At 45.7% G+C, this 26,938-nt stretch overlaps 1 protein-coding gene across 3 annotated transcripts in view; it reads right to left on the bottom strand.

The window, feature by feature from the left end:
* Positions 1–907: 907 nt before the first annotated feature.
* The window catches only part of RCAN1 (regulator of calcineurin 1), a 94,725-nt gene continuing 68,694 nt past the window's right edge, over positions 908–26,938 (bottom strand). For 2 of the 3 annotated variants that reach the window (XM_025986476.2, XM_025986478.2), the window contains exons 2-4: positions 8,657–8,830; positions 5,539–5,698; positions 908–2,704 (exon numbers count right to left, since the gene is read on the bottom strand). In XM_025986476.2, the coding sequence (XP_025842261.2) occupies positions 2,532–2,704; positions 5,539–5,698; positions 8,657–8,830 (507 nt within the window). In that variant the 3' untranslated portion in view covers positions 908–2,531. Of the gene's footprint in view, positions 2,705–5,538; positions 5,699–8,656; positions 8,831–11,587; positions 11,923–26,938 lie in introns of those variants that run through there. The other variant, XM_025986477.2, reaches the window with a different exon arrangement.

The raw sequence follows: 26,938 nt of genomic DNA, 5'->3' as shown, positions 1-26,938 counted from the left end.
CCTTGCTAGGTGGTCAATGAGTGAGTCTGCTCAATAATCAGATTGAGCCCTCTGATTGAAAAGTGGGTTTTTGAGGCACCTGGGTGGCTCAGTGGTTGAGCATCTGCCTTGGCTCAGGTGGTGGTGATCCCGGGGTCCTGGGATCGAGTCCCACATCAGGCTCCCCTGCTTCTCCCTCTGCCTATGTTCCTGCCTCTCTCTCTGTGTCTCTCATGAATAAATAAATAAATCTTTTTTTTTTAAAGTGGATTTTGCAACATGTTTAAACATCGAGCATCTATGGGTTTAAAATACGTCAGTTCTCCTGGACACGACAGGATGAGGCTATTCGTAAGAGAAAAAACGAAGAGCACGTGAATTTTCGTGGAGAAATGCCAAGTGTTAATCTAGATGGAGCTGAATGTCATTTGGGAGAGTTTGGCAAATAAACCCTGGGTGGTTCGGGCTTCTGTGGGCTAGCACAGCGGGCTCACCACCCCGTGTAATCAGGGCTCCAGGGAAAGGCCGCTTGGGATTCAAACAGAAGGTGCAGAAACAGACCTTCCGAACATAACCGGCCTTTGTGATTTGGTATCTTGCGTGGACATCTTTCCTAACAGGAAAGACAACTCCTCAAATTAACAATCAGAAACACTGTTGTCTGTTTAGCGGGGCTGCTGGTCTTGTTGGTGAGTGGTGTTTTTGTCATGGTATCATCTCAGCACATACTCAGACTCCCGATTCGGTTTTATCTATTGGCCTCTGGTTTTATCTATTCTCCTCTTTACGTTTACCCTCCGCCATCCGCGGCAAAGAACTGGAAGTTTCTAAACAGAAGCTCAGGGAGGAATGTGTCTCCTTTTGAGACTGCAGGCTTCAAAGAGTTCCCAGACGGAGCATCAGAAATAAAACGGCACAAACACGAACCTTTCCGTAAAGAGCATATTGTGCTGATTTATTATTATAGACTGCAGTTAAAAAAAATAGTTTGAGGTTAGCCTCTCCAGTTTAAAAGCACTTAACCAGGAACACTTGAACAGCTGGGCAATGATCTCTCCCTCACCTGCCCCCCACCTCACCGAGTACTGTAAACAGGGTTTTGAGAACATTCAGTCAGTTTCTTGATATGAACAATCAAATATGTATTTGCTTCTTAAAGGGAACCATCTTCCAAATTTCCAAAGCATGCACTGTTACTTGGCATTAGGTATTTTCAAAACGATGCATTTTGTTACGGTATCGTAAGGCCAAAATAGGATACCTATTTACCAGACAGACACGTTACAACTAGAAAAAAAAAAATTACAGACTTTAACCGACTGTAACGATTCCATCGGGAATGAATGGGGAAAGGCACTGCATCTCTTGCATTCCACCACACGTGTACGATATCCACTTCACATGCTTTGAATTCAAGTCCTGTCCAACGTTTAACAGCGTTTTCTACGACATACAAGTCACAGGTAGGGTAATAGTCTGACACCACTCTTCCACTGCCATATTTTTCACCCAAGTGTACAATAGGTATGAATATATGCTATCAGCTTTATTTACAAGTTTATCTTGATGTTTTAGTGGAGTAAAAAAAAAATCAACTATCTCAGCCAACAGCTCCCCAAAAAGGTTTCTTTTTGGGCTACGATTCATGTGGATAAACCACCACGTAAAAGAAATCAATGGAACCGATGTCTGACCCAATACACCTAAGCTAAAATTTCTCACCCACTGAAAGTTGGCAGTGAAACTGCTATTCTCTGAATTTTATAAAGCGAAACTCTACACAAGAATTTGAGCTCGACTTCTCTTGCCAAAGCACAGGGTGGATGTTGCGGGGGGCTAGGATGCGGGGTGGCCGTGTGGCCGGTGAGATTCCCCGCGTGACTGCAGTTGCGAAAAGAGTCAGGAATCTGGAAAGGTGATGACAGATTTTCCAAATGCTCTCCCGTCTTCCCAAAAGATGTAAAACTAACAGTGGCGTAACTCTATACACGAACAAAGGTTAGTTCTGAAAATCAGTAAGTATACATGCACAAACATTAGAACATGAGGGGGGAGAAAATGAAACACTACAAATCCCACATTGCCTCGTTCTCGTTTTCACAACGTTTCTGCCCCAGACACTTGGTGGCACCGCGGTGCCTCTGCCTAACAGGAGAGAGAGCCTACCCCGCAGGCTGGCTGGAAACAGAAGGCTCTCCCCACACCCAGGGATGAAGCTGCCCTTGACGAAAACAGAACCTACTGGAAAAGAACAAGTAGGGAACGCTACCATTATCAGTCTTCCCGAGACGTGCCCAAATGTCCTTGTGCGATCACCTCAAACTCAGTGATGGGCTCAGGACATTCCCGGAAGCCACGGACACCGGCAGAGGCGCAGCATCAGGACCAGGAGACGGAGCCCCGATTCTCTTCTGAGCAACGTGAACTGGAGTTTCTGCCACCGGGATCACGGCTGTCACCTCCCGGGTCGTGAGCGGCCACTTCCACAGTACAAGATTCCTCCCCGTGGGTGTGATTCAGAATACTTCTTCCCCCCTGGGGGAAGGGCCAGTTCAGCTTAAGTGGAGAGGCGCGTACTCCGGCCTTCTGGTCTGGATGATTTTGGGCTTGGGTCTCTTCATCCTCTCCGCCTCGTCGTCTTCTTCGTTCTCCTGATCGCTCTCGCAGACATGGACCACCACGCTGGGGGTGGTGTCGGTCGCTGCGTGCAATTCATACTTTTCCCCTGAGGGAGGAGGACAAATGACAGGGTAAGGCAGGCAGGGGCCTGAGGGCCAGAGGGCACGAGCAAAATGGGGAAAAAAGCATGGAGGGGTCTGACTGGCCAAGATGCTGTGGCTGTTCAGTGGGGATTGAGGGACACGGCCAGATCCGCTCTGGATTGGCATTCCTTAGGTGGGCTTAGCAGAAAAAAAAAAAAAAAAAAAAAAAAATATATATATATATATATATATATACACATGTAGATAGATACACACAAATATAAAAATTTATATATATAAATATAATAAGTTTTAAATAGATATAGATATAGTCACCATTACGTATTACTCTGCTTTTAAACACTGTGAACAGAGGTGTATGGAAAGGGGCTCCTGGGTGGCTCAGCGGTTGAGCATCTGCCTTGCCTTGGGCTCAGGTCGTGATCTTGGAGACCCGGGATTGAGTCCCACATTGGGCTCCCTGCATGGAGCCTGCTTCTCCCTCTACCTCTCTCTCTGTGTCTCTCATGAATAAATAAATAAAATATTTTTTTAAAAAAGAGGAGTATGGAAAGAGTGTATTTTATTTATTTATCTATCTATTTATTTGAATGTGAGAGGCAGGCAGAGGGAAAGGAAGAAAGAGAATCCAGGCAGGCTCCACGCCCAGCACGGAGCCCAACTCAGGGCTCATCTCCCCATCCTGAGACGGTGACCTGGGTGGAAGTCAAGAGTCAGACACTTAGCTGATTGAGCCACTCAAGTGCCCCAAGGGCTGTATTTTTAATTACACTTAACCTGTTCACCGGGCCTCCTAAAATTATCCAGATGACTCCCCAGCGAGGTGCGAGGAGTGAGCATTCAGGCAAAGACAGTGCACGGATAAAACACGTTAGGAAGGACCACCTCGAGCCTCCCCCTCTCAAGGCTCCGGCGGGGGGGGGGGGGCAGCACACACTGGGGACAGGAGGTGTAATTATGGCTGATCTGAACCAGGCGCTCCGAAAACATTTCTGACCGCAGCATCCCTTCTCAGAGGACAACTTTCACCCCCGGGAGCCGGGAGTGTCCTGCAGTTCTGTGTCAGCCTGAGTTTGGTCAGGTTTGGTCCAGTTCAGATGGCTCTGGCCCAGCAAGGGTGGGACGGATGAGTCTTCTGTAACTGAGAAGCAATCTATGGTGCGGGTCTGGCTGCATCTTAAGGGCTGAGGGAGGCAGTTGGCCAACCTGTGGGCAGTGAGCACTCAGGAGCCGGAGCCCAGGGGCACACTCTTTCATATCCCTGTGACCTTCCGATGATAGTGACTCTGACCTCACCAAGTTGATTACCTGAGTGCAAGGCAAGTTATTGACCTAGTGCACAGGACACAGGCCCGACGAGTGTCACCTAGTTTTACTAATGTTTACAAATAGAGCGGGGATTATTACTGGTGGGAAGTTGGGTGTAGTAGAAATGCTATGATTTAAACAGGTGGGGGGATGAGGGTTTGCTTCAGTTGGCTCTACCCCCCTGGGGGTGCTGGGGTGGGTTTGCCTCCAGCCCGATTCTGGACCTGCCTCATGGTACTCTGGGGACTCTTGGGAACACGCAAAGTTTTTCCTATCTGGAATATCAGCGCAAGTGGCTTTGAAAAGGTGGGCGAGTCTCAGCTCTCTCAGAGAGGGAATGAAGGTGGAGGGTCAAAAGATCACGTTGGTCAGGATCCTTATCTACCTACAAACTGGCCACAATCCAGAAAGCTTTGGCATCGGGCCACATTTACAAAATCTTTGCAAAGTACAGCCAAATAAGAATGTGGTTCTAGCTCACCGTTAAGCAAATGAAGGGTGAATGGGTTTTATTATGTCTAGTTTCTGAAGAAGCTTCTCAAATTAGCCTTCTGTAAAGGAGTGGTAGATTCTGGAATGTGAAGAATTGTCCCTAGCAGCACTTCTTGGCTCTGGAGCAGTTTGTCATCTCCCCAGGTGGAGGTCCCATTTCTTCTCTCTAGAATCCAGGGGGACTCCACCCGTCAGCTCTGCTAATGTGCCTGAGCCAGGAGCTGCTGGGAGGAGCTCCCTTTCCTCAGATTGGCCATCCTGACCCTGACCTTCACGCCACCATTACCAGTAAGTAACGTGATTCTTGCTCACTCCCACAGAGGGAATTTCCACCGGGGCAGTGTGTTCAGAAATGTAATCTTTTCAACATGAAACTGCTGATGGTCCAAGAAATAAAACCCTCAATCTAAAGGAACATGCTCAGATTGCTGGTCAAGGAGAAAGGAGAAGCTGATGGTCTCAGCATTTATTACATTTGCTCTATGGATAGGGCAGGAGGGTGCGCTCGAACCACTTGACGCCCCTCGCACCTGCCCACTCACCCATACCCTAGCAGGTAAGACAGGAACCACCCACATTTTATTGCTTCCAAAAATCATGTACTGGGCGCTGCCCATGGGCCAGGCACTGTTTGAAGTGCTTTCTACCTCTACTGCTCACCACTCCACTGGGTAATACCCATTCTGTGGAGAAGACTGAGGCCAGGGCACCTGTTATCTCCCTGAATACTCACACCTGATGTCACATCAGAGGACTGGATCCTCTACTTTTCTCTGGCAAGTCAGCAGGGGAGCACCCCAATGGGGCCAAGTGGGGGCATGCGTGACCGGGGCTCTTCTCTCCTCTCTATGGTTCTCTTGAACATTTAACAGGACTGGTGAGAATCAGATCAATGGATGAAACCACCCTGACCAGAAATGAAATTCCTAGCCACAAGGATATGGCTGCTCCCTGCGGCAGGTGAGCATCTCTGTCTCGGCCCTCCAGCAGTTTCCCACCATCTCCTTCCCTGCTCCCACCCAAGGGCACAGCTTACCTGGCCCTAGCTTGGAGATAGCGTATAACAGATCATAATTTATGACGGGAGTAGCATCTTCCACTTGTTTCCAACCAACTGGCGGCGAGGCAGGAGGAGAGATCAGAAACTGCTTGTCTGGATTTGGGGGAGCCAGGTGGGAACTTCCTATGTGTAAAGTCTGAGGAGAGAAAGAAACACAGGTGGATGTTTCTTGAAGAAAGAACCCAAGAGATGCAACGGCACCTAGGGACACCTTGTGGAGGGCAGGTGAGGAAGGACAAACCTATGTCTGGGCAGCAGAACGTGTGCCCAGGACGTGTGCTCAAGGATGGCTCGTGATACAGTCTATATAGAGAAGGTGACAGGTTATGGTGCTAACCTGATTAGAGCCCCTCCCGGGACTGGGACCCACAGGCACAGGGATGGCAAGGGATTACCACTGACCCAGACTGATGGAAAAATAGTACAGTTTTAGTAGAAATGGAAAAATAAAGCACTGTTGTTGAGGTCAGAGGGATTTCAGAATCCATTTCTTCCAGCTCCTCATATCAGAGACATAACTCCAAAAAGCTAAGCAACAGGCCCAAGATAATAGAGTTTCTCAGGGACATCAGGGTGGCTCAGTCGGTTAAACATCTGCTTTTGGCTCAGATCATGATCTCAGGGTCCTAGAATCGAGCCCCGCGTCAGGCTCCCTGCTCAGTGAGGAGTCAGCTTGTCTCTCTCCCTCTGTCCCTCCTCCCCGGCTCCTGCTCTCACTCTCTCAAATAAATAAAATCTTAAAAAAAAAAAAGGTTTCTCAGGGGCCAAAGCAGGAATGGGGGACCCCTGGACTCCTGCCCATCCAGTGGTACCCCACAATTCCCTCCCTCTGGGCTTCCAAATCAGATGCCATAAACGAGGAAGAGGAAAAAAGATCCACCTTCCAGGAGATTAAAAAAAATAATAATAACATGAAACAATAACCCATGATGCTAGTTTGGGCTTAGAAGTTCTATCAGTGGTGAGAGGGGAATCCAGAAAGGTACTACATCTTTCTTACCAGTTGGGGTTTTCTTTGTATTTTAATTTTCACGAGGAGCATGCATTTACTTGAGTAAATCAGAAAAAGTTGCGGAGGGACTAAGTAATTATCCAGAACCTGACCAAATGCAGAAAGGGGTGTAGTCACAACGAAGAATCCGTGGTCAGAACCCGTGCCTCCCATAGGCCACCAGGGGGCAGCGCATCCCAGCTCTAATTTACCCCTCAGGGCGCCAGGGAGCCCTCCTCCTCCCACAGTCAGGAAGCCTCCCTACCAGGTCTGTTGCTACACAGGCCTGGGAGCTCAGAACCCCAACGGGGGGAGGGGGCTGGCGGGCAGCTTTAATCAGAAAGCAGCATCCAAGAAGCTCCTTCCCCTTGGACCCTGGATCACTGTTCTATAATCGTACAGGACTTTGTGAGCTGCCTTGACAATGGGTCACCTATCATTGAAGATTGGAGGGAGGGGCCTGGGTGGCCCAGTGGTTGAGCATCTATCTGGCTTTGGCTCAGGGCGTGATCCAGGGTCCTGGGATCAAGTCTCGCAGGAAGCCTGTTTCTTTGCCTCTCTGTGTCTCTCATGAAGAAAGAGAAAGAAAGAAAGAAAGAAAGAAAGAAAGAAAGAAAGAAAGAAAGAAAGAAAGAAAGAAAGAAAGAAAGAAAGAAAGAAAGAAAGGTTGGAAGGAGGAGGACAAGTGAGGGGAGAGCTGGACATGTGGCGAGCAAGAGAAAAAAAGCAAAACCCTTCACAGCCCTTGAGGGCCCTGGGGTCAGGACTCCTGCTACCAGGAGGATCTCTTAGCCTTTGCTCCCTGTCTGGTTAACTCATTTTTTCCTTTCCAGACAGGCCTGGCAGCCTGCGCTGAAGCACATGCCCCCACTTGCAAACTGCTGATTCTCCACGGAGCGGAGCTCGGCGCTGCTCAGAACCTGTACAGAGTGGGGACCCACTCAGGTCTGCTCTCCCTCTGGGACATGTCATTAGCCCCGACCCTTGAGCAAATCCCTGGGAACCTGCTGCACGGGATCTTGGAGTGCTAGAGTCTCCAGGCCCACAGCCTTGCACGCCATCAACCACCTTCTGGATGAGCAGGAAAGGTTCACCCAGTGTTACTCAGACCAAGGTCAGGGATCATTTCTGAGGTCGCTTGCTTTCAACCATATGTTGATGTTTTCTTAAGATAGGGGAGGCACTGAAGATTTAGAGTATGAACTTAGCCTTTCTCAAAATGAATTCTTCGAGTTTTAAATCAATGCAGAAGGGCAGCCCCGGTGGTCAGCGGTTTAGCGCCACCTTCAGCCCAGGGTGTGATCCTGGAGACCTCGGATCGAGTCCCACGTCAGGTTCCCTGCGTGGAGCCTGTTTCTCCCTCTGCCTGTGTCTCTGCCTCCCTCTCTCTATCTATCTCGCTCATGAATAAATAAATTAAAAAAAAATAAATCAATGCATGAGGTACACATTGACTGGGAAGGTTGTCCATCATACATGGCTACGTAAAAGAGAAGGCTGTAGTAACCCCACTGTTTTGTGCAAGAAAATGAACTACTCTGTGTGTTTGCATATGTGAAGGAGAAAGTGTGCAAGGGTTCACACTAGATTTTCAAAAGTGGTTACATTAGGCGGAAGGCTTTGGAGGGAGGGTGGGGAAATGTTATTTATTTAACTTTAGGGACTTTTGTGTTATACTTGGGTTGTTTCAATATCTCAGGTTGCTTTTGTCACTCAAATGACAACATAGACATGCTTTTAAAAAAGGGTGTAGAAGAATGTTCGTTGGAGCATTACCTGTGACAGTGAAAAATCGGAAAACAAGAGAAACATCTGACAGTAAAGACTGGCTAAATGTGTCCTGAAGTATCTACATGGGAGACTATTATCTGCCTGTTATAAGGATCTTTTTAAAAAAAATTTGAATGTTGCAGTAAAATGATCATGAATTACGATACATGGTGAAAAAAAAGAACGAATGGAATAGGAGATGCTTTGTAATTTCAATATTGCAGCCAAAATGCATATCGTAAAAAGGTCAATGTTATAACATAATCAATGTATAAAAGCTACCTTTCAAAGGGGGGAGAGGGAGAAGCATGCGTGTCCAAGGATCCAACTCACCTGGGCAAAATATAATTTCATTTCCTTTCCGAGAAATTCAGTCTTATGCAGCTGGAGCCTGGCATCTGCTGCAGATAAGGGGTTGCTGAAGTTTATTCGGACTCGTTTGAAGCTCTTAAAATACTGAAAGGTGATATCCTTGTCGTATGTCCTAAAGAGGGATTCAAATTTGGCCTGAAAAGTAAAAGCAAAAATAAAAGGAGTTAGAACATCCCGGCGTAGGAGTCTTATCGACTCCCATTACATTTCTTCTTGAGGAAGTGGACTGCTATCATTTCAAGAACACTCCGCAAGTTCTTTCTTAGAGAAATCAGAGACCCAGCCTTTCCTCTCTGAGGAAGATTTGCTCTTTCTGCCCTTTTAATTCCAGGACGGGTGATTTCAGAAGAAAGTAAGAATGTATGATTCATTAAATTCATTAATCAGCAGAACAAGTACCAATACTTAAACACCTCTTAGAGTCACAGAAACAGTCTTTTCAAAGTAGAGACAGATGAAAATAAAATAAATAAAATAAAATAAAATAAGATAAAAATAAAATAAATTAAAAAAGTAGAGACAGATGACATTCCAGGGAAGTTGGCTTGGTGATTTGTCACCTCCCACCCCCATCTCGGGCTGGCAGTTCCTAATGTCCAACAACCTTCCCCAGCCCCATGAATTCCCATCCCACTGCTCAGTTTGGGGTGTTGCAGTGTGCATTTGATATTCTTTAGGGCTTAAGAACACCGAAGGCTGATTTGCAAACGAAAAATTCTATTGCACTGGGAAACAGCGAAGTTAATAAGAAACCTTGTGTTTCTTCATGTACAGGAAGAGGTTTAAGAAGAAATCTCCCTATTGTTTTCCCACTTGGTCTGTTACTTTTTAACCCACTAAAATAATACTAGCTTAAAAATTAAGGTTCTGCAAATGGACCCATTTCTGCAGGCTGGCTTTCACATGCGTTCGTTTCTAGCTCCAGTGTTACAAAGGCCAGTGAAAATCATGAAACAGCGTGAGCTCTCAGAATGGAAATGCCCAAGTTCAAAGGTGTCAGGCTTTGATTCAGGAGGGAGCTCAGCAGCCTTCTGGGAAAAGCTCTTTGGAGAGCCCCCTGCCGTGCTGGGTCCTGGGAGGGGGTGTCAGCAGGAGGCGGTGGGGGGAGCTGGGAGGGAGTTGACAGGCTGTCGAAACTTCCAGAGAGACTGTATGGGCTTGGAGGCATTGTGCTTTCTGAGTCTCTTTTTCCAGACTGAGGACAGGTTGTGGGAACTCTGTGAAAGGCAGAAAGGGCTGGCTGAGGGTCCGCTGGGAGCAGCGTGCCTTCTACAAAGGGAATCCACGCAGAAGAGGAGGTGGATGGGGCCCATCAAGTTCTTTGCAAGCCTGTGGAAAGCATGGTGTCTGCAGAGGGGCCAGAGGACGGCTTATAAGAGGGGAGAACATTTTCAAGAATATTCGGTGCTAGAGAGAGGTGAGGGAATGGGATCTCCAGGTGCCAGCCGTTGCACAAGCAGGACAGGACCTGAGCTCCAGCCTGTCTCCACTGGGCAGGTTGGGGGGGGGGGGGGGCGGGAACAACTCACAGACTTCCCCTCTTTGGATTCCACAGCTTTTCTTTAGTTTATGAGAATTTCCGAGGGGTTCTGCAGAGGGGAGAAGAATGAGAACAATGTGCAGCAGATGCTTCGCGGAGGATTTCATCTGGCTGCATGTGACTTTTTCTCCACCTCTCCAGAGCATGAGGACGGGCAAGTTTCTGGCACAGAGTATGGGCATAAATTTGGAATTTTGCATGACCTCATCAATAGGCATTGTGACCAACTGCTTCGTTTTGAAGTTATGATTCAGAATTTAGGGGGGATGACTTTGGGGAATATTTTTAGAATACAAGTCAGGGCTCAGGACCAGAACACAAGGCAAGGCACACTATCTGCTAAATCCGTATTACTGTGATACCGTTCTCCTATAACATAATCTTATTTGTTCCAATAACCGATACCTGGTTATTACAGTTGTTGGATGGCATCGCTCTTTGATTAATTAAATAAATAATGAGATTTGACTCACACAAGGCTAATATGAAATACATGGGCTCTGTAGGCTTTTCATACATACAGTGTGCTCTGATATCTAGTTCAAACACCACAGTCCCGGCTCACAGGCGTCATACACAATTATGGAATTAGATTTAATTAAAAAAAAAAACAGCAACAATGACACAAAACCTTCACAGGCTTCAATATGGTGCTGAGTATAAAGCATGGAAAACGAAGACCATCCCCAAACAGAACACAAAGAATTCATTCATATACGATACTGTTAAAGATCAATTAGACAGCTGGGTAGCTACTGATGGAAATCTTACATCTTAATCAAATGAAGAAGAAAAGCATAGTAATTAAAACGACTAATTATACTAATTACCATCAATGGGAGCTGCTTCCCAGGAGGTACACTTATCCCCGCACTTAAGTTATTTATCCAGTTTTATTATTTGCTATGGCTGCATTTTCTCTGCGAAAGACTTGAAAACTTGAGGACAGGCCCTTGTAATTACTACAAACATACAAACATCTTTATGCTACTTACTTCCTAAGATAAAACTAAATTATTCTGATCTCTGGATGTCAAAGTGAACCGCTCTATCCGCTGTCAGAAAAAGCTTCCCTCCAAAAGTTTACTTACAGCCTACGGAGGATGAAAAATGCAGCATTAAAACTAGTTGCATTACTAGTCGGTCAAGGGACCTGGATGTTTTCAAATATTGAGAGCTTTAAAAATTCCTTCGCAGTTAAATCCTCAGGCAACAGTATTTTGGACTTATCTCCAAACCCCCAAACCCACAAGACAGCCGCATCACACCCCTGCAAATATTTCAGTTAATAGTCCCAATTAACAGAAGGCTTTGCAAACCCTCAAAAATCACATTAGATTTAGAAGCCTTACCCTGGTTTCACTTTCGCTGAAGATATCACTGTTTGCCACACAGGCAATCAGAGAACTAAAACTGTAGTTAAAATTTCTAAAGTGCATCTTGCTTTCCTACAGTGAAAGCGCTAAGCGGTTCAGGCAGTCAAGCCCCCAGTGAGGTTCCTTTGCAAGAGGCTGTAAGTTCTTTCTCCAGCCAGCCCTTATAAAAGCACCGAAAGTCCAGCCCCCTGGGATTAAAAAAAAAAAAAAAAAAAAAAAAGGCACAGCTTTCAGAGCATCCTGTTTGGACAGCAAATTCCTGAGTCAAGTCCTGCATGCTTTCAGGCAGACAGAGACAGAGTCTAAGTTTCTACTGGAAAGAGGTGACGTCAACACCTTAGTCATTTTCCCTATGCTAATTAACTTTGCTTGGGGAGGGGATGGAAAAAACAGCCAAGGTTTGCCTTGCAGCTGCTTTATCAACCCCTCTTGGAGCATAGTTTCCATTGGTAGTAATTCCATTCAGCCACTCAGACACCATGCTCCTCAGCTGAATGGGACGATCCTTCTTAAGATGGAAAATGTTACAGAAGAAAAATGAGGAAGGTCCCAGCAGTAAACAGTCATTAGCCTCTAGGGGAGTTTCGGGCCTTTGGGAGACCTGGAAACCCAAGTCCTGACTAGTTGTTTGATCCCTATAATTCCCTGAAAACCTCAAAGTTTCGTGTTGGGGTATTAGGGAAAACATTTTGAAATCTTTCTTGGTCAGTGAACCCTGTTTTTAAAGAAAAAGTGGAATTCATTTTGAAATACGGCTTTTTTTTTTTTCCTTTTTTCCTAATTGAACTTTACTGGATGAATGTCCCAATTCCCGCTTGTATTCCGCGGTGGGAACGTGGGAAGAGATCCTCAAGCAATCCTGGGATTTTTTTTCACTGGAAAAACCTTATTATTGTAATTTGGGAACTAGGAATAGGCAACGCTTTGATCATTTTTCTAACAGCTATAGGATTCAGAAAAAGATACAAAAGCATTTTAGAGAATCTAGGCTGTGAAGCTGAGAAAAGAAACATTGCGGGCAGTTGTCTTGCTTTGAGACACATAGACAAAGTTTTGCTGTTGTTGCTGTTGTTGTTGTCCTTGTTGTTTAATAGGAAAGGAAGAAGAAATGGAAAGAAAGTATGCTATGTTGAAAAGTTAGTTCAGGGGTGCCTGGGTGGCTCAGTGGTAAAGTGTCTGACTTCAGCTCAGGTCATGATCTTGGGGTCCTGGGATCGAGCCCTGAGGCTCCATGCTCACCAGGGAGACTGCTTCTCCCTCTGCCTGCTGCTCCCACCCTGCTTCTGCTCTGTGTCAAATAAATAAATAAATAAATAAATAAATAAATAAATAAATAAAATCTAAGTAAATAAATAAATACATAAAGTTCAGTTGGCCACTTTTTCAGGTAAGATGTCCAGCGTGGAGAAGCATACTGAGATGGTACGATGCCAGTTCTTTCCAAAGGCTGGAACTCTGAAGTTCTAAGCACTTTCTCAGTTTAGATCCCTTGGCAGCCTGAGTCCTAGGTCCTTTCCAATCTCCCCAATTTCATTATCACCTAAAGGCATTCAATTTACTTACAAGAAAAGTACTCTCCAGTCTAGAGGCACACAGAGACACCTCGTAAGCTTCCCAAAGTTAAACAGAACCCGGCCATTCACATGTAAAAATGAACTTCAGAGGATCATTAAAGTCAGCCAATAATAAAAAGAATATACACGATGGAGAAAAAACAAACCAGAGCATTTATCCCTCCAAAAAAGGAAAAGCAAAGTCTTCTCGGATGAATGAGTGTTGCTTAATTTCAATGCACGCTGCCTTGCTGCCAACTGCAGAGTTATGTAAGAAACCAGTTATGGTGTTTGCTTTGCCAAATTACCCATAACTCCCAACCTGAAAAGATCTAAATGCATATATTCTAAAAAAGTTTGGGACACTGTGAATAGTACCGGTATGCATCAAACATCGAGGGGAAGTGGTCACGTGAGCTGGTGCTTGTGCTCGGGTGTGCTGCTTGTTCAGCGTGGTCTGCAATGGGCCTCATGACACCTACAGGCTCTGGTGGTGGTAGTGTGGGTATGCCAGGTGTCCGTGGAGGGTGGGGGTGCTGAGCGGAAAGAGAGGGGGGAGGTAGGAGACACAGAACCACCTTCCCCTCCTCCAGAGAGGCTGGGGATGGCTGTGAGGTGCACCCTCCCCCAGCACCCCACCAGCTCCAACCCCTGGCCTCTCCTTTTCTCTTTCTCCGGGAGTCCTTCGCAAATAGAGTTACAATGTGATCAGAGGAGGAAGAAGAGGCTAATTTCTCCGTCTTCATCATCATTTTCTTCTTCATTTATTTATTTATTTATTTATTTAGATTTTATTTATTTATTCATGAGAGACAGAGAGAGAGGCAGAGACACAAGCAGAGGGAGAAGCAGGCTCCATGCAGGGAGCCCGATGTGGGACTCGATCCCGGGACTCCAGGATCATGCTCTGGGCCAAAGGCAGGCACCAAACTGCTGAGCCACCCAGGGATCCCATCTTCTTTTTTTCAAATCATGAGATGAGGTTCCAGATCAGTTTGTGTGGGCAGATCTGAAACATTTGTATTCCTCTGAGACCAGAGTCCTGTGCTCCCCGGATATATAATTTTTGTTTCATTATATGGATGAAAACAACAACAACAAAAGAATAGTGTTGAAGACTGTTCATCTGTCTTTGCTCAAAGCAACAGACGATCCATGATCGATCTTTCAGTAGGCTGCCCCACCAGAAGCCTCATAAAATGTGTAATTCCGTATCTGCCTTTGAATTGATTTCAAGCTCATTTGAACCCAATTTTGAACCCGAGGGCTCCCGTTTTTACATCAAGAAGGGGAGCTCAAAATGATGGCCAACTGTCTGGAGGTTGAAAAGAATGCTCTCTGGCAAAACTCACCGGGTCACAAGAGCGACCAGGGCATTGGACCAGGAGAAGGGCACCGAGGGCCCACCAGCACAGGCTTCCTGGGCTCCAGCCTTGGCTGGCCAAGTGGAGAGACACCTGTCGCTGCCCCCAGAGGTAACACTGCTGCAAGCTCATCTCGGTTTCCCTTCCTCTGCTAATCTGACAGCTCTCTTTAGGAATGTCTGCTCTTCTACTGCATGTCTATTATACGTGAACTTGGATTTCTGGATGTCCTACGCCAAAGAATTACGTTGTCAATAGTGATTTTCCTCATGGAGGATAAAAATTCTTCCAAAACAAGTATTAAAAGGGTTGACTTTTTCCCAAATGTACCTCCCTTGCCATTTGGGAGACAAGTACATTCTTGATTCTTGTTTGCTAGTCGGATATAAGTGATTTGAAGACAGCAGTGCCTAATGTCTCATTAGAGCTCTTGAAAAGCATACTAAAACTTGCACTTAAAATAGTAACACTGACACCAGAAGTTAAAGAAGAAATGAAATGCTTTAGTCAACTGAAAGCCTTAGATGGTTTGCATTTCTTCCATTCGTATCATAAAAATCCTAAATGAATCTCTTTAACTTGCATTTGCTTGCTCTGGCTCCACGCACTTAGAGCATATTTTCACTAAGAAGTTTTCTATTTTCAGTGGGGGAAAAAATGGAGATTTATGTTGAATTCCACTATTCCTGTTGCAGCATTCCTCAGGCAAGAGTTAGGATGACCTCAGCCCGTCCTTATAAACCCCAAGGAGTTTACAACTATGCCAAGAATGTGCCACCGGGGAAACTTTCTACAAACCGACCAGAAAGGGAAACTGAGTTTGGACTTTGATGTGCAAACCAAAGCAGAGCAAAGAATGAGGCAATCTGCGAAAGATTGAGGGGTGGGGTAGGGGGTGTGGGGAATGACACACCTGGCCGAGATAAAAGGTGTCATTTGAAAGAGCATTTATCTTGAATGCTAGTAGAACTTGCGGTTTAGTTGACTTTTTAGCTTCTGAGATAATGGAATTCTTTGTCACTTTATATTGGTAGCCCTTCTCTCTATAATGTGGAGCTTTGTTCTTCCAACCTACGCTACTATACAATGGAAAAACACAGGGGCTCACTCTGATTCCTCTGTATCATTTTCCGGCCTAAAAGATGTTATTAACTAAGGGGAGTGTCCTTGTCCTCAGCTTGTAAACCGCATTAATATCACATTCAGAGTTGTGGTAGGATCAAACAATGTGATGTAAGGCGGAGTGCCTAGCACAGCGCCTGAAACACAACTGGTAGTTGTGTGTTAGCTGTGATTCTACTTCCTACTTTACCTCTAATGATGCTGAGGTTGAGAAGGGCCTCACTTTAAGACGGGCCAGGACTCACCCTGGTCTTTCGATTGCAGATTCCAGGCTTGTTCCGTGGAACCACAGACCATGCCCACCTAGCTGCAGTGCCTTCTGGTATCGTGGCTCATTTCCCCCTCTCTGTTCTCTCGGTCCCTCTGGCTGGACTGTCTAGGGCATTTTAGGATGTCTTCCTCTTCTAAGTGTCCCACTTGCACGTTGGTGGAGAGTTCTGTGGATTCTCTGTGCCACCCTCCACTTTGCACTCCCGGCACACCACTTCAGACAGCTCCTGCAGTTGCAATACCTTTCAACTGGCCTCGCTGTCGTCAATTTTTTATTGCTCCAATATTGTATGTGATTCCCACTAAACATAAAATTTCCTGAAGCTGAGCTTGATGACATTCCTCTCTCATTGGAGAAACTTCAGTGATTTCCCATTGTTCCTTTGGTTGTAGATGAAGACTTTCACTTAGTATTCATCCATCCATGTACTCATCTATGCACACATGCATCCATCTATCCATTCTATCTATCCATCCATGCATCCAATCGTGCATCCATCTTTCCATCCATCCATCCACTCATCTAACCATGCATCCATCCATGCACGCATCCATCTGTTCGTCTGTCTGTCCACCCATCCATGCATCCATCCACCCATCCAACCATGCATTCATCCATGCATGCATCCATCTGTCAGCCCATCTGTCCATCCATGCATCCATGCATCCGTCCATCCACCCATCCATGAATCTGTTCTTTCACCCAAGGAGTTTTAAGTGTTGGGGATTCAAGGGCGAACAAAACAGACAAAACACTCTGCCTTCATGGAGCTTACATTCTAGACAGGAAGAAAAGAAAAAGGAGAGAAACAAGATAAATGGGTAAAATACGCAGTGTTTTTAGACAGTGCTATGTGCTAGGGAAAAGGCACAGAGGAGGGATAGGAAGTCCTGGGAAAAGGAAATGTTGAGTGACAGACTAGCCAGGGAAGGCATCCCTGAGAAGATGACATGTGAACGCATCAGATCTGAAGGAAGTAGAGGAGTGAACCACGGGATGTTGGGGAATAATATTCCAGTTCTGGGAACAGAATACCCAAAGGCACCAAAGCACTGTGGCACATTAAAGGCCCAGTAGGAAGCTTCAAGTGGCTGCAGGAGGGAGACATAGAGAAAGTGGTTGGGAACAAGGCCATGTGAGCCTTTTAGTCCTGAAAGAACTCTGGCTTATATTCTGTCTCTGATGGTAGCCGGGGTTTGGAGCATGACCTGACTTCCATACAACATGCAGTTCCCATGCAGTTCCTTAGTTCAGAATCAAGCAAACAGCAGGGTGGAAGCAAGATGTCCAGGGAGGCATGAGGCCTTCCCCAGCCATGGAGGCCACAGCTCTTTTTTTTTTTTTTTTTTTTTTCCACAGCTCTTTTAGGTACACCCTTGGCCATGCTTTCTCTCCTCACTTTCCTCAGCCAGAGACTCTCTTTGTCTCTTCTCTGCCCATCAAACCTCTATTCACCCTTTAAAGCCCACCACAGACACTGCTTCTCCAGGAGATGCCCCTCCTGACTAAATGTCCTCTCCCTCCTTTAACCCTGGGGACCCCCCTGGGCTCTCATGGTTGTCTGCCTGGCATCCCAGTTCTGTTCTTCTCTGGTGCTCTCCTGATTGCAGTGTAAGCCACGTGGGGGCCATGCCACTCATCCTGCGCTTCCTGGAGATGCAGAAAACTGTTTGTGACATTCAGAGACGCCCTAGGGTGGGCCCATCTGAGGCAGGTAAATTGCATCAAAGAGCATCCACAGGGCATCAAAGGGCCATGGCCCTCAGTGCTCCTGACTGAAGGGTGTCCTGTGTCTTTGTTTTGAGCAAAGGCCATGCTCTTCCTTTCATCACAGGACATAGTGGGCCACCCGTAAAGGCACATGTGTGTTCAGAGCATGCCAGCCCGTTCCTGAGTGTACCTTCTCTGTTCTCATTCTGGGTGACCCCACAGGACACCCAGGCACTGGGGACTGAGTCATCAACCCTAGACTCGGATGTCCCACCCATGGGACACTACTAGAATCCAGTGATTCTTATGGCCACAGCAGTAGTCTCAACAATCCTCTACATGTGGGAAGAACATATTCAACTTAATACACTTCCACCTCTTTCAATGCTTTTTTATATCTTTTTAAAATACCTATTTTTATGGTATGTTCTATAAGGAACCCAGTGTGGGGCTGAAGTTGTGTAGATTTTACGAAGAATGCTTTTACTGGTAGATGGACTCAAAAATCTTTTGCCAATAAGATTTATGATCAACACCCATGGAGCCCATTTGTCTACACAGTAGTGTGATTAAATTCCCCATTGTCTTTGAGCTTTGCCGTAACCATCAAGTGTAAGAAAGAGAGCAGGAAAAATGTTCTTTTTGCTCTGCAAAGGAATTTCCATTCTTGTTCTCTTTTAGGAGTAATCAGGGAACCGGCTGGGAGAGGCCAGATTTGGGTTCAGGAATTTATTGCTTTTAGCATGGCTTTATTACTGGTAAAATCTGCTTGGTCATAGGGAGAGGCCTCCATTTCAATGAAAATGTAAAACAAAGCAGGTCACCTTTCTGCGGATGGGCTTTGAGATTCCAACCAGAACCCTCTAGAAAAAAATGGGCAAGTGGTGGTTCTCCCATGACAGGGGATGATGCCTAAAAAGAAAACCATCTTAAATGAAGATCACCTTTATGTTTAAGAAGCATTAATCTTCTGGATCTATAGGATAATACAGAAGAAATGATATTAATACTAAACTTCCGCCTGGCACATTTCTGATAATTTGAAAAATAGAAGAGCCTGAAGGATCTGATGCCTTGCTTGCATGGATTCGTACAAGACAGTGTACACTTAGTTTGTATTTCTGGGATAATACAGAACCGTCAAGGGCTTAAATAAATAATATGGGTGGCTTATTGATGCCAGTGCCAAAAAGGGATGGAAACAATGTTGAAACTGCTAGGGGCACCTGGGTGGCTCAGTCAGTTAAGTGGCTGCCTTCAGCTCAGGTCATGATCCCTTGGGGTCCTGGGATCGAGTCCCGCTTAGGGTTCTGCACTATGTGGGGGGCGGGGGGCCTGCTTCTCCCTCTCCCTCCATCCTTCCCCCTGCTCATGCTCTCTCTCTCAAATAAATAAATAAAATCTTAAAAAAAAACCAACAAAAAAAACAACCCAGTGGTGAGGCTGCTAACCACGTATTTAAGCAGAAGGGCAAGCATGCTTTTTTAAAACTTATAGTGGAGATTTTTTTTTTTAATTGTGATCATAAAAAAAAAAAAAAAGAGAAGAAATAAAACGAAACAATCAGTTGATTAGGAAAAAGTAGGGAGAAGAGCATGTTCAAATTTCTACCTTAAAAAAAGGGGTCAGAGTTCATATAAGATTTCACCTTGGTTGTTAAATTCCACATGCGCTCAAAATCCCATTAACTTTTGTTTCCGGATTACCTCACTCTTTCCTTAGTACATAAAGGTTAACCACCCCTCTGTAACTTCTTGGAAACGCACTGCTTACAGGGTTTAAGATGGAGAAACAGCCATAGGCAAATCAGAACTTTACTTAATGAATGACCTGGAGACCAGCAGACAGGGATTAAGGGAGGTAACGTTTATTTAGAGATGACTGGGGCCCAAGCCACCCTAATTAATCATCCCTTATTTGCTCCCTGTAATCTCTGCCTTTCCAGACCCACCTTGCTTTAATTACAGATTTTAACTTCTGCCTTGATGCCTCCCTCAGCAAAGGCATGATCCTGCGGGGACAAATCTCCGGAGGGAGGAAGTGTATGGGGCAGGAAGTATATGGGAGCGGGCTGGCCACAGTCTGTGCCCTTGCTCACTCCCCAGGACCTGGTCATCTCTCATTCCAGCGTGCAACAGCTTTCCAGGACCTGCACTCATTCATTCCCACCGAGTAAATCCCTTACCCCTCAAAGTATGAGCTCTCCTTCCTAGTGTGAGCGCTGACTTGGAAGAGCTCTGATCCTTTCGTTGCTATATTCCACACTCATCTGGGAAGAATTTACACAACTGAACCCTGGCCAGGATGTGTGCTGCCGGGAGGCAGAGGCCAGGTGTCCTTCCAGTAGCTTCTCCCAGGGAACCTGGCACAGTGCTGGGCCCTGCAACACCCTATCGATCCCCAGGGGGAACAGCTGGCTACATTAGTAGAAGATGGAAAGGGGAGAAGGTTTTGGAAGACAGGGGAGAGCGGGGAGCAAGATCAAAATCCGTCAATCTGTAAAACCGAATGTAAAACACAGTTTTCCAGAACTTGGCTATACAGAGTTCATAGCCACGCCCACTCGAAAAACTCAGGAGTCAGCTCAGAAACGGTTTTTCACCAAATGCAGGAGAAAAGTGTGTCATGTGTGTGCTTTCCTGCTATTTCCATCCCCACCCCCAGGCCCCTGTTTCCGTGTCTGTAGCTGAGAAGTTACCAGAGCATATGCTGTCTTTTCATACTGATGTTGCCTTCTTTGCTGATTATTTAAAAGTCTGATAATAAGTTGCAGGAGGAAGTGTATCCTGTCTTCATGAGGATGACGTGAAGATTTAAAATACACTTAAAAAAATAAAGTAGCAGCACAGAATAAACAAGACCCACCGCCACCACCACCACAACTTGGGTATCAGCCCTCATCACCAAAAAAGAGAACAACCAAGCCAACTTTGTTCATTAGGGAAATTTGGGTGTTCTCGTCAGGTGACTAGAAGTTGGCCACACACACCTTTGCACCACAGTGTCTGGGATGGAAGAGCTGTCCCCTCGGAACAGGGGAACTGGCAGGTCAGTTTGCTGGTTGTGAATTGGCAGCTCCCCAACATTTAAGAAAAAAATTAGTTGTCAATATTTAAAAGCTGGGAGGTTTCATATAGAAGTAGAATACCTGGCTTCTTTGGAGGTAAAGAAGATATACCAATTTAGGGCCCAGAAGGCCACAGGGCTATGGCTGGAGTGGTGGCTAAACTCTGTGCCTCTCCAGCAATGTCCCCATTGCTCCCGACCCCAAAGGCATCTGAGCTTTTGGCCTCTGGCTTAATTTAGTAGTCATCAAAAATAGATTAGTCCGTTGCTGTGAGCCAGACATTGAGGGCTAGGGGTACACATGAAGCTGCTCACCCGGCCCATCCCCATGGCTCAGAATGTTCTATGTCACATAATCTCCTTCAAATAATACACTTAGGGAGCATGCCTGTCACTCCTCACATGGAAATTCTTTATTTTATTTTTTTCTGGCCGTTCGCAGGCGCAACACATTGTCATAAGTGACTCCCTGGACATTTGCTGAATGTTTTCTTCCATCCCTGCAATTATACAGTAACGCCAGTGAATGGCAGAGACATTATTATAGGTTATTATAGATTATGCTCAAACATCTACAAACTACAGTTGGTTTCTTTAGAAATTGTTAGTAAGATGTGACTGGGTCATACCAGAGAGGCAGACAGAGTGGCTAAGAATAAGAACCTTAAACACACTTAGAGATTTCTACAGAACTAGCTTATGATTGATGGTGGGAGAAAGGTTTTGTCATGAGTGGCCTTAGAAGATGGGGTTAGAGACGATCTGAAAGTAGAGTCCAGGTATTTTCAGAGTAAGGCTTTTAAGGCAGTTCTTTAAAAGACCATTCAAAGGGCCCCTGGGTGGCTCAGTTGGTTAAGTGTCTGCCTTTGGCTCAGGTCATGATCTCAGGGTCCTGGGATCGAGCCAGCATGGGGCTCCCTGCTCAGCAGGGAATCTGCTTCTCTCTCTCCCTCTGCCCCTCTCCTTGCTCTTGCTCTCTCTCTCTCTAATAATAAGTAAAAAAAAAAAAAAATCTTAAAAAAAAAAAAGACCATTTAAGCTGCCTTTGTAAAGATCTAGGATACAGTTTGATCAATCTTCTTATGTTGAAATACCTCTTAGAAAGACTGTGCCTGAATTCATCCTTTAAAGAAACCCTCCCCAAGAGTCTAAGCTGCCCTGGCTCTTTCATGCTGAAGGAGATCATGATGGTACTACTATCCTCTGTAGAGGTGAATAACGTAGCATATACAGTAATCAATCACTGGGGTCTGCTGAGCCCCCACTCCCCACAACCCCTCAAACCAACCAATAAATTTAACAGGCTGCTTCTATACTCTGAGACAGATGTTCTTGTGCAGGAGGTTTATTTGGGGGGTGCTCCTGGACTCAATACCCAGGGAAAGGAGGGTGGGGGGGAGGACAGGGAGAAACAGAGACTGAGCAGAGGAAGACTAAAATTACAATGTCCCAATGGGATCCTTGGTGATCCTGTGGGGGGTTCTGAAGATGGCACAACCCCAGCTGGAGAAGAGCTACCCCAAGGGGGCAATTGCCCAGGGCAGCTGGGGTGGGGGTGGGGGCTCAATTCCTTTATTACTGAAGGGTCTTGGAGTGTATTACTATATCCAACAACCGACCAACCAACCAACCAACCAACTACCCATCTCTTCCAAGATCAAGGAACCAACAAGTTCTAAGGTCAAAGAGTTGTACACTAAGTTGATCATCTGAAATATCTCACAAATAGGACAAACTTTAAACAGGATAGCGTGAGAATACTACTGATTCCCTTCCAAATCATTAGCTCATCTATCCATGTTAAGGAACTTAAAAAAAAAAAAAATATATGGTTAAAAAAAAAAGCAGTAAACTCAACAGTTTTAGACTTTTAGTATTAACCACATCAACTGAAAACCCAACAAGTTTACTCATAAGAATTCATTCTGAGGAAATCCATATAGCTGTGGGCAAAGAGTCAGATGCAAACATATTTCCAGCAATGCTGCTTATGCAAATAACATACCCCAAGCAACCTCAAGATTCAATCAGTGACCAGCTAAGTAATATGCCAAATCCATTCCATAGACTACAGAGCCTCCCATACTACGGAGGTGAAAACTAACCAATGACACCATAAAGATGTTCACAACTTGCTGTTAAGAGAAAAAAAGCAGGTTACAAAGCAATGTCTACTGCTGTGATCCATTTTGGTGAAAAGAAAAAAAATACATGTGTTAGTATAAGATTGTGATGTTTTCCTTTTTTGCCTATTTGAACTTATTTGTATTTCACAGTGAACATTTATATAATTTTTGTAAAAACCAAAAGGCTTCTACTCCCCCCCTCACCCAAGCCCCCATTATCTGTTGTATATCAATGGTCTCAGAAACCGTGGTTAACAGATAAGCTATTCAAGGTTAAACGTTAGGGAGAGGAAATCTGCCTCTTTTTTGTTTTTTTTTTAGGCATAATAGTATGGTATGTGGCTTGAATTTGTCTGCGTGGTGAGTATTTGTTACACACAATTCCCAAACCTGGTGTTTTTAACCTCTTAATATTTGGGGGTGCCAACTGTTGAAACAATTTCACTTCTTACCTAAATATCTTTAAAAAGGAGGGATTTCACCGGAAAATATTTTTTTCTTTGGTAACCTCTCTTGCCAACCACTTTTATCTGGTGAGGTGCCCAGCTGTGTTGACTGGGCCATTCTCGCTAGAGCCAGGGCCACTACTGCCTGCCAGGGGACAGTGATGTGGCTGTCCTGCTCCCCAGTGCTGAGCTCCGCATGAGTGTGCACAAGTCTCCTGTGCCACACTCTGCAGGCTCCAGGCTGTGGCTGGCAGAAAACATGGGATTCTGGAAAATCTCCTCTGTAGGCCTTGCAGAGGACCCCCAGCACGATGCCTTCTCTGAGCAAGAACTATCAAATTCTTTTTTGTCACTGCCATGTCCCCACACCTACCCCTTCCTCATTTGCGCTTTCTCCACTCTTCTTGCTGTCCCAGAATCACATCCAGATCTCTCTTTCTCCTTGGGATGGCCCTGCCCGCTGCATCTTCCTTCTAACAAGACTGGAAGTTTACCTAATGAATTCTCTCTCTCTCGCTTTTTTTTTTTTCCCCATTACAGCATTAATGATGACAGCTGTCCAAGTATAAGACCTCCCAGGGAAGATGTATTTAATCAGCAAATTATGGAGCTCAAAGTCTCATCCCCAAAGGAATAAACACATTGCTAAGAGGAAAATTCTAGGCAGCAAATCAGTTATGGGGGTTACACTCCCCTAGACAGGTGGGCTTTTCTGGGGCTGGGTTCTACCTACCTGGAGGTGAAACACATACATTTGGAGCACCTACATTGAGCAACTCTTTTTTTTTTTTTTTAAGATTTTACTTATTTTTTTTTAAGATTGTATTTATTTATTCATGAGAGACACACACAGAGAGAGGGACAGAGGCACAGGCAGAGGGAGAAGCAGGCTCCATGCAGGAAGCCCGACATGGGACTCGATCCCAGGTCTCCAGGATTATGCCCTGGGTGGAAGGCGGCGCTAAACCACTAAGCCACCCCAGGCTGCCCAAGGTTTTACTTATTTATTCATGAGAGACACAGAGAGAGGGGCAGAGACACAGGCAGAGGGAGAAGCAGGCTCCAGGACTCGATCCCAGGACCCCGGGATCATGACTTGAGCCACAGGCAGATGCTCAACCACTGAGTCACCCAGCTGCCCCATCACTTCTAGCTTTTTCTGACTAGTGTGAGCATGGTTTATCTTTCTCTGCCCATTTATTTTTAATCTCTATGTGCCTTTATATTGATTTTTAAAAATACTTTATTTAAGAGAGAGACAGAGAGAGAGAGCATAGGAAGAGGGAGAAGTGTCTTTATATTTACAGTGGGTTTCTTGTTGATGACATCTGATGGGGGTCTCGTTTTTTGATCCCCTCTGACAATCTCTGTCAGATCTAAATGGGTGCATTTAGATCACTGACGTTCAAGGTGATCTCACTTAGGTGGATTTCATAGCTACCATATTTGTTACAGCTTCTGACTCTTTTTCAAAATCCCTGCCTGTTTCTTTTTCCCTTCCTCCTTTCCATCTCTCTGGCACATTCCTGGGTGGTCGTGGGTACCATTCCATAGGCTTAGGGTAGGCCTGTTTATAGGAACAGACATCTGGAAGCCTGCACCTGGGTCTCTGCAGGCTACTTGACAGCAACAGGACCTGGCACTCAAGGCGGAAGACATGTCTTGGGAGCATTCTAGAAGGTGAGCCTTGGAAAATGTGCCACCATGGCTTCTTCTTTGAGACATTCCTAACTTGGGCGTTAGGAAGCAGCTTGTCCCTCCCTCTTGTCCCCTCTGCTTTGGCCTCCATTTCACTCTCAGAAGCAAATCCAGCATCTAGAACACGAGTGGCTCCTGCGATCTCTCCCCATATGTCCTGCCCTGTCTTCACCACCAGCCACACTGTCCTGGCTCATCAGTGCTCCCCAGGCTTCTAGGGCTCAGGGCTTTCATCTAAGCTGCTTCCTCTGCCTCCTGCATCTTCTCCGGGCTGAATCCCACTTGAATAATAACTTAAATATCATCTCCAGGGGCACAGACGTTGCTCTAGGACCCAGGGATGTGGTTATTCCTTTCTGGCACCTATAATGACTGCAGTTGGTTCTGGGTTTGTCTTGTTAACATCCATTTTCCCTGCTGTGCACGCCTCAGGAGTTGTAAAATGATGGTCTAACTGCGTTTTCAACTTGAAAACATGACATAGAGCATCGAGTTAGCAATTCTCATGTGATGTACGGTGCACCAGGATAGGACATGTTGCGCTTAACTCTGCAGTGGGTTTATTCTGATGATCTGCACTGCAGATGTTTGTCTTACTGTTAACAACTTACACTGAGGGTGTGATCTAGGTATAGTGTGTCGAAGCCAAGGCTTAGAGTTTGCCACGGGAGTAGAACCCGTATTGAATCTTGTATGAAGAGCTATTTGTTTATATTATATAGCTAGGCTACTTTGCTACTTTTGAAAGGAATTCAGAAGAGGTCCTTAAAAAACTAAAATTAGGGATATAGGTGGATAGAGGTTTAGATGTCTAAGGAACATTTGCATAGTAGGATGAGAATATAAGTAAAAGGCACAATGGTTGCTACAGGGCTGACCCCAAACAGCCAGAGCAATCTTGAGAAAGAACAGGGCTGAAGGTACCATGCTCTCTGATTCCACTCTACACTACCAAACGTAGCAATCACAACAGTATGGCACACAACAGGCACACAGGTCAATGGAACAGAATAGAGGAGCCCAGAAATAAACCCATGCTATATGGCCAATTAATCTATGACAAAGAAGGCAAGGATATCCAGTGGGGAAAAGACAGTCTCTTCAGCAAATGGTGCTGGGAAAACTAGACATGTAAAAGAATGAAACTGGGGGTACCTGGGTGGCTCTGACAGTTAAGCATCTGCCTTTGGCTCAGGTCCTGATCTCAGGATGGTGAGATGGGAGCCCCGTCAGGCTCTGCACGCACTGCAGAGTCTGCTTGAGATTCTCTCTCTCCCTCTTCCTCTACCCCTTGCTCCCCACTCCACCCCGCTTGTGCTCTTGTGCACTTTCTCTGTTTAAATAAATAAAGAAGGGCTGCCTGGGTGGCTCAGTGGTTGAGCATCTTGCCTGTGGCTCAGGTCATGATCCCAGGATCCTGGGATCAAGTCTTGCATCAGGCTCCCCAGAGGGAGCCTGCTTCTCCCTCTGCCTATGTCTCTGCCTCTCTCTCTGTCTCTCATGAATAAATAAACCAAATCTTTAAGATAGATAGATAGATAGATAAATAAATACTTAAAAAAACCCCACTTGTAAATTTCCATCATCTAGCACTCCTTTCTCTATTCACTCAGCAAACATCTGAGCATCCACAGCCCCTGTGAGATCAGGGCATTGTGACATGGCCCTGCTCTCAGGAAGCACCCACCCAGGTCGGAGTAAAGGGCCTGGACACAGACCTGTCCTTCAAGCCTTAGCAAGCACTGGTAGGAGCCATGCTCATCAAAGAACAGGGAGCGATGAGTGCCATTGAGGGCAGAACCGCAGGTCAGGAAGCAGTCAGATAGATGGAGGTATTCTATATGTGACTTTATGTTGACAAAACTGAACAGAATTTTCTGGTCCCACAGCCCCTCCTGAGCCCCGTGTCTGCAGTTGGGGCTGGGACGGGGGGTGGGGGGGCAGAAGGCTGGGCTGGCCTTCTTGGTTCAA

This window comes from Vulpes vulpes, chromosome 15 (genome assembly GCF_048418805.1).
Source record: "Vulpes vulpes isolate BD-2025 chromosome 15, VulVul3, whole genome shotgun sequence".
NCBI lineage: Eukaryota > Metazoa > Chordata > Mammalia > Carnivora > Canidae > Vulpes > Vulpes vulpes.
Note: the sequence above shows the minus strand (reverse complement) of the source record. Positions and strands in the feature narration are given on the sequence as shown.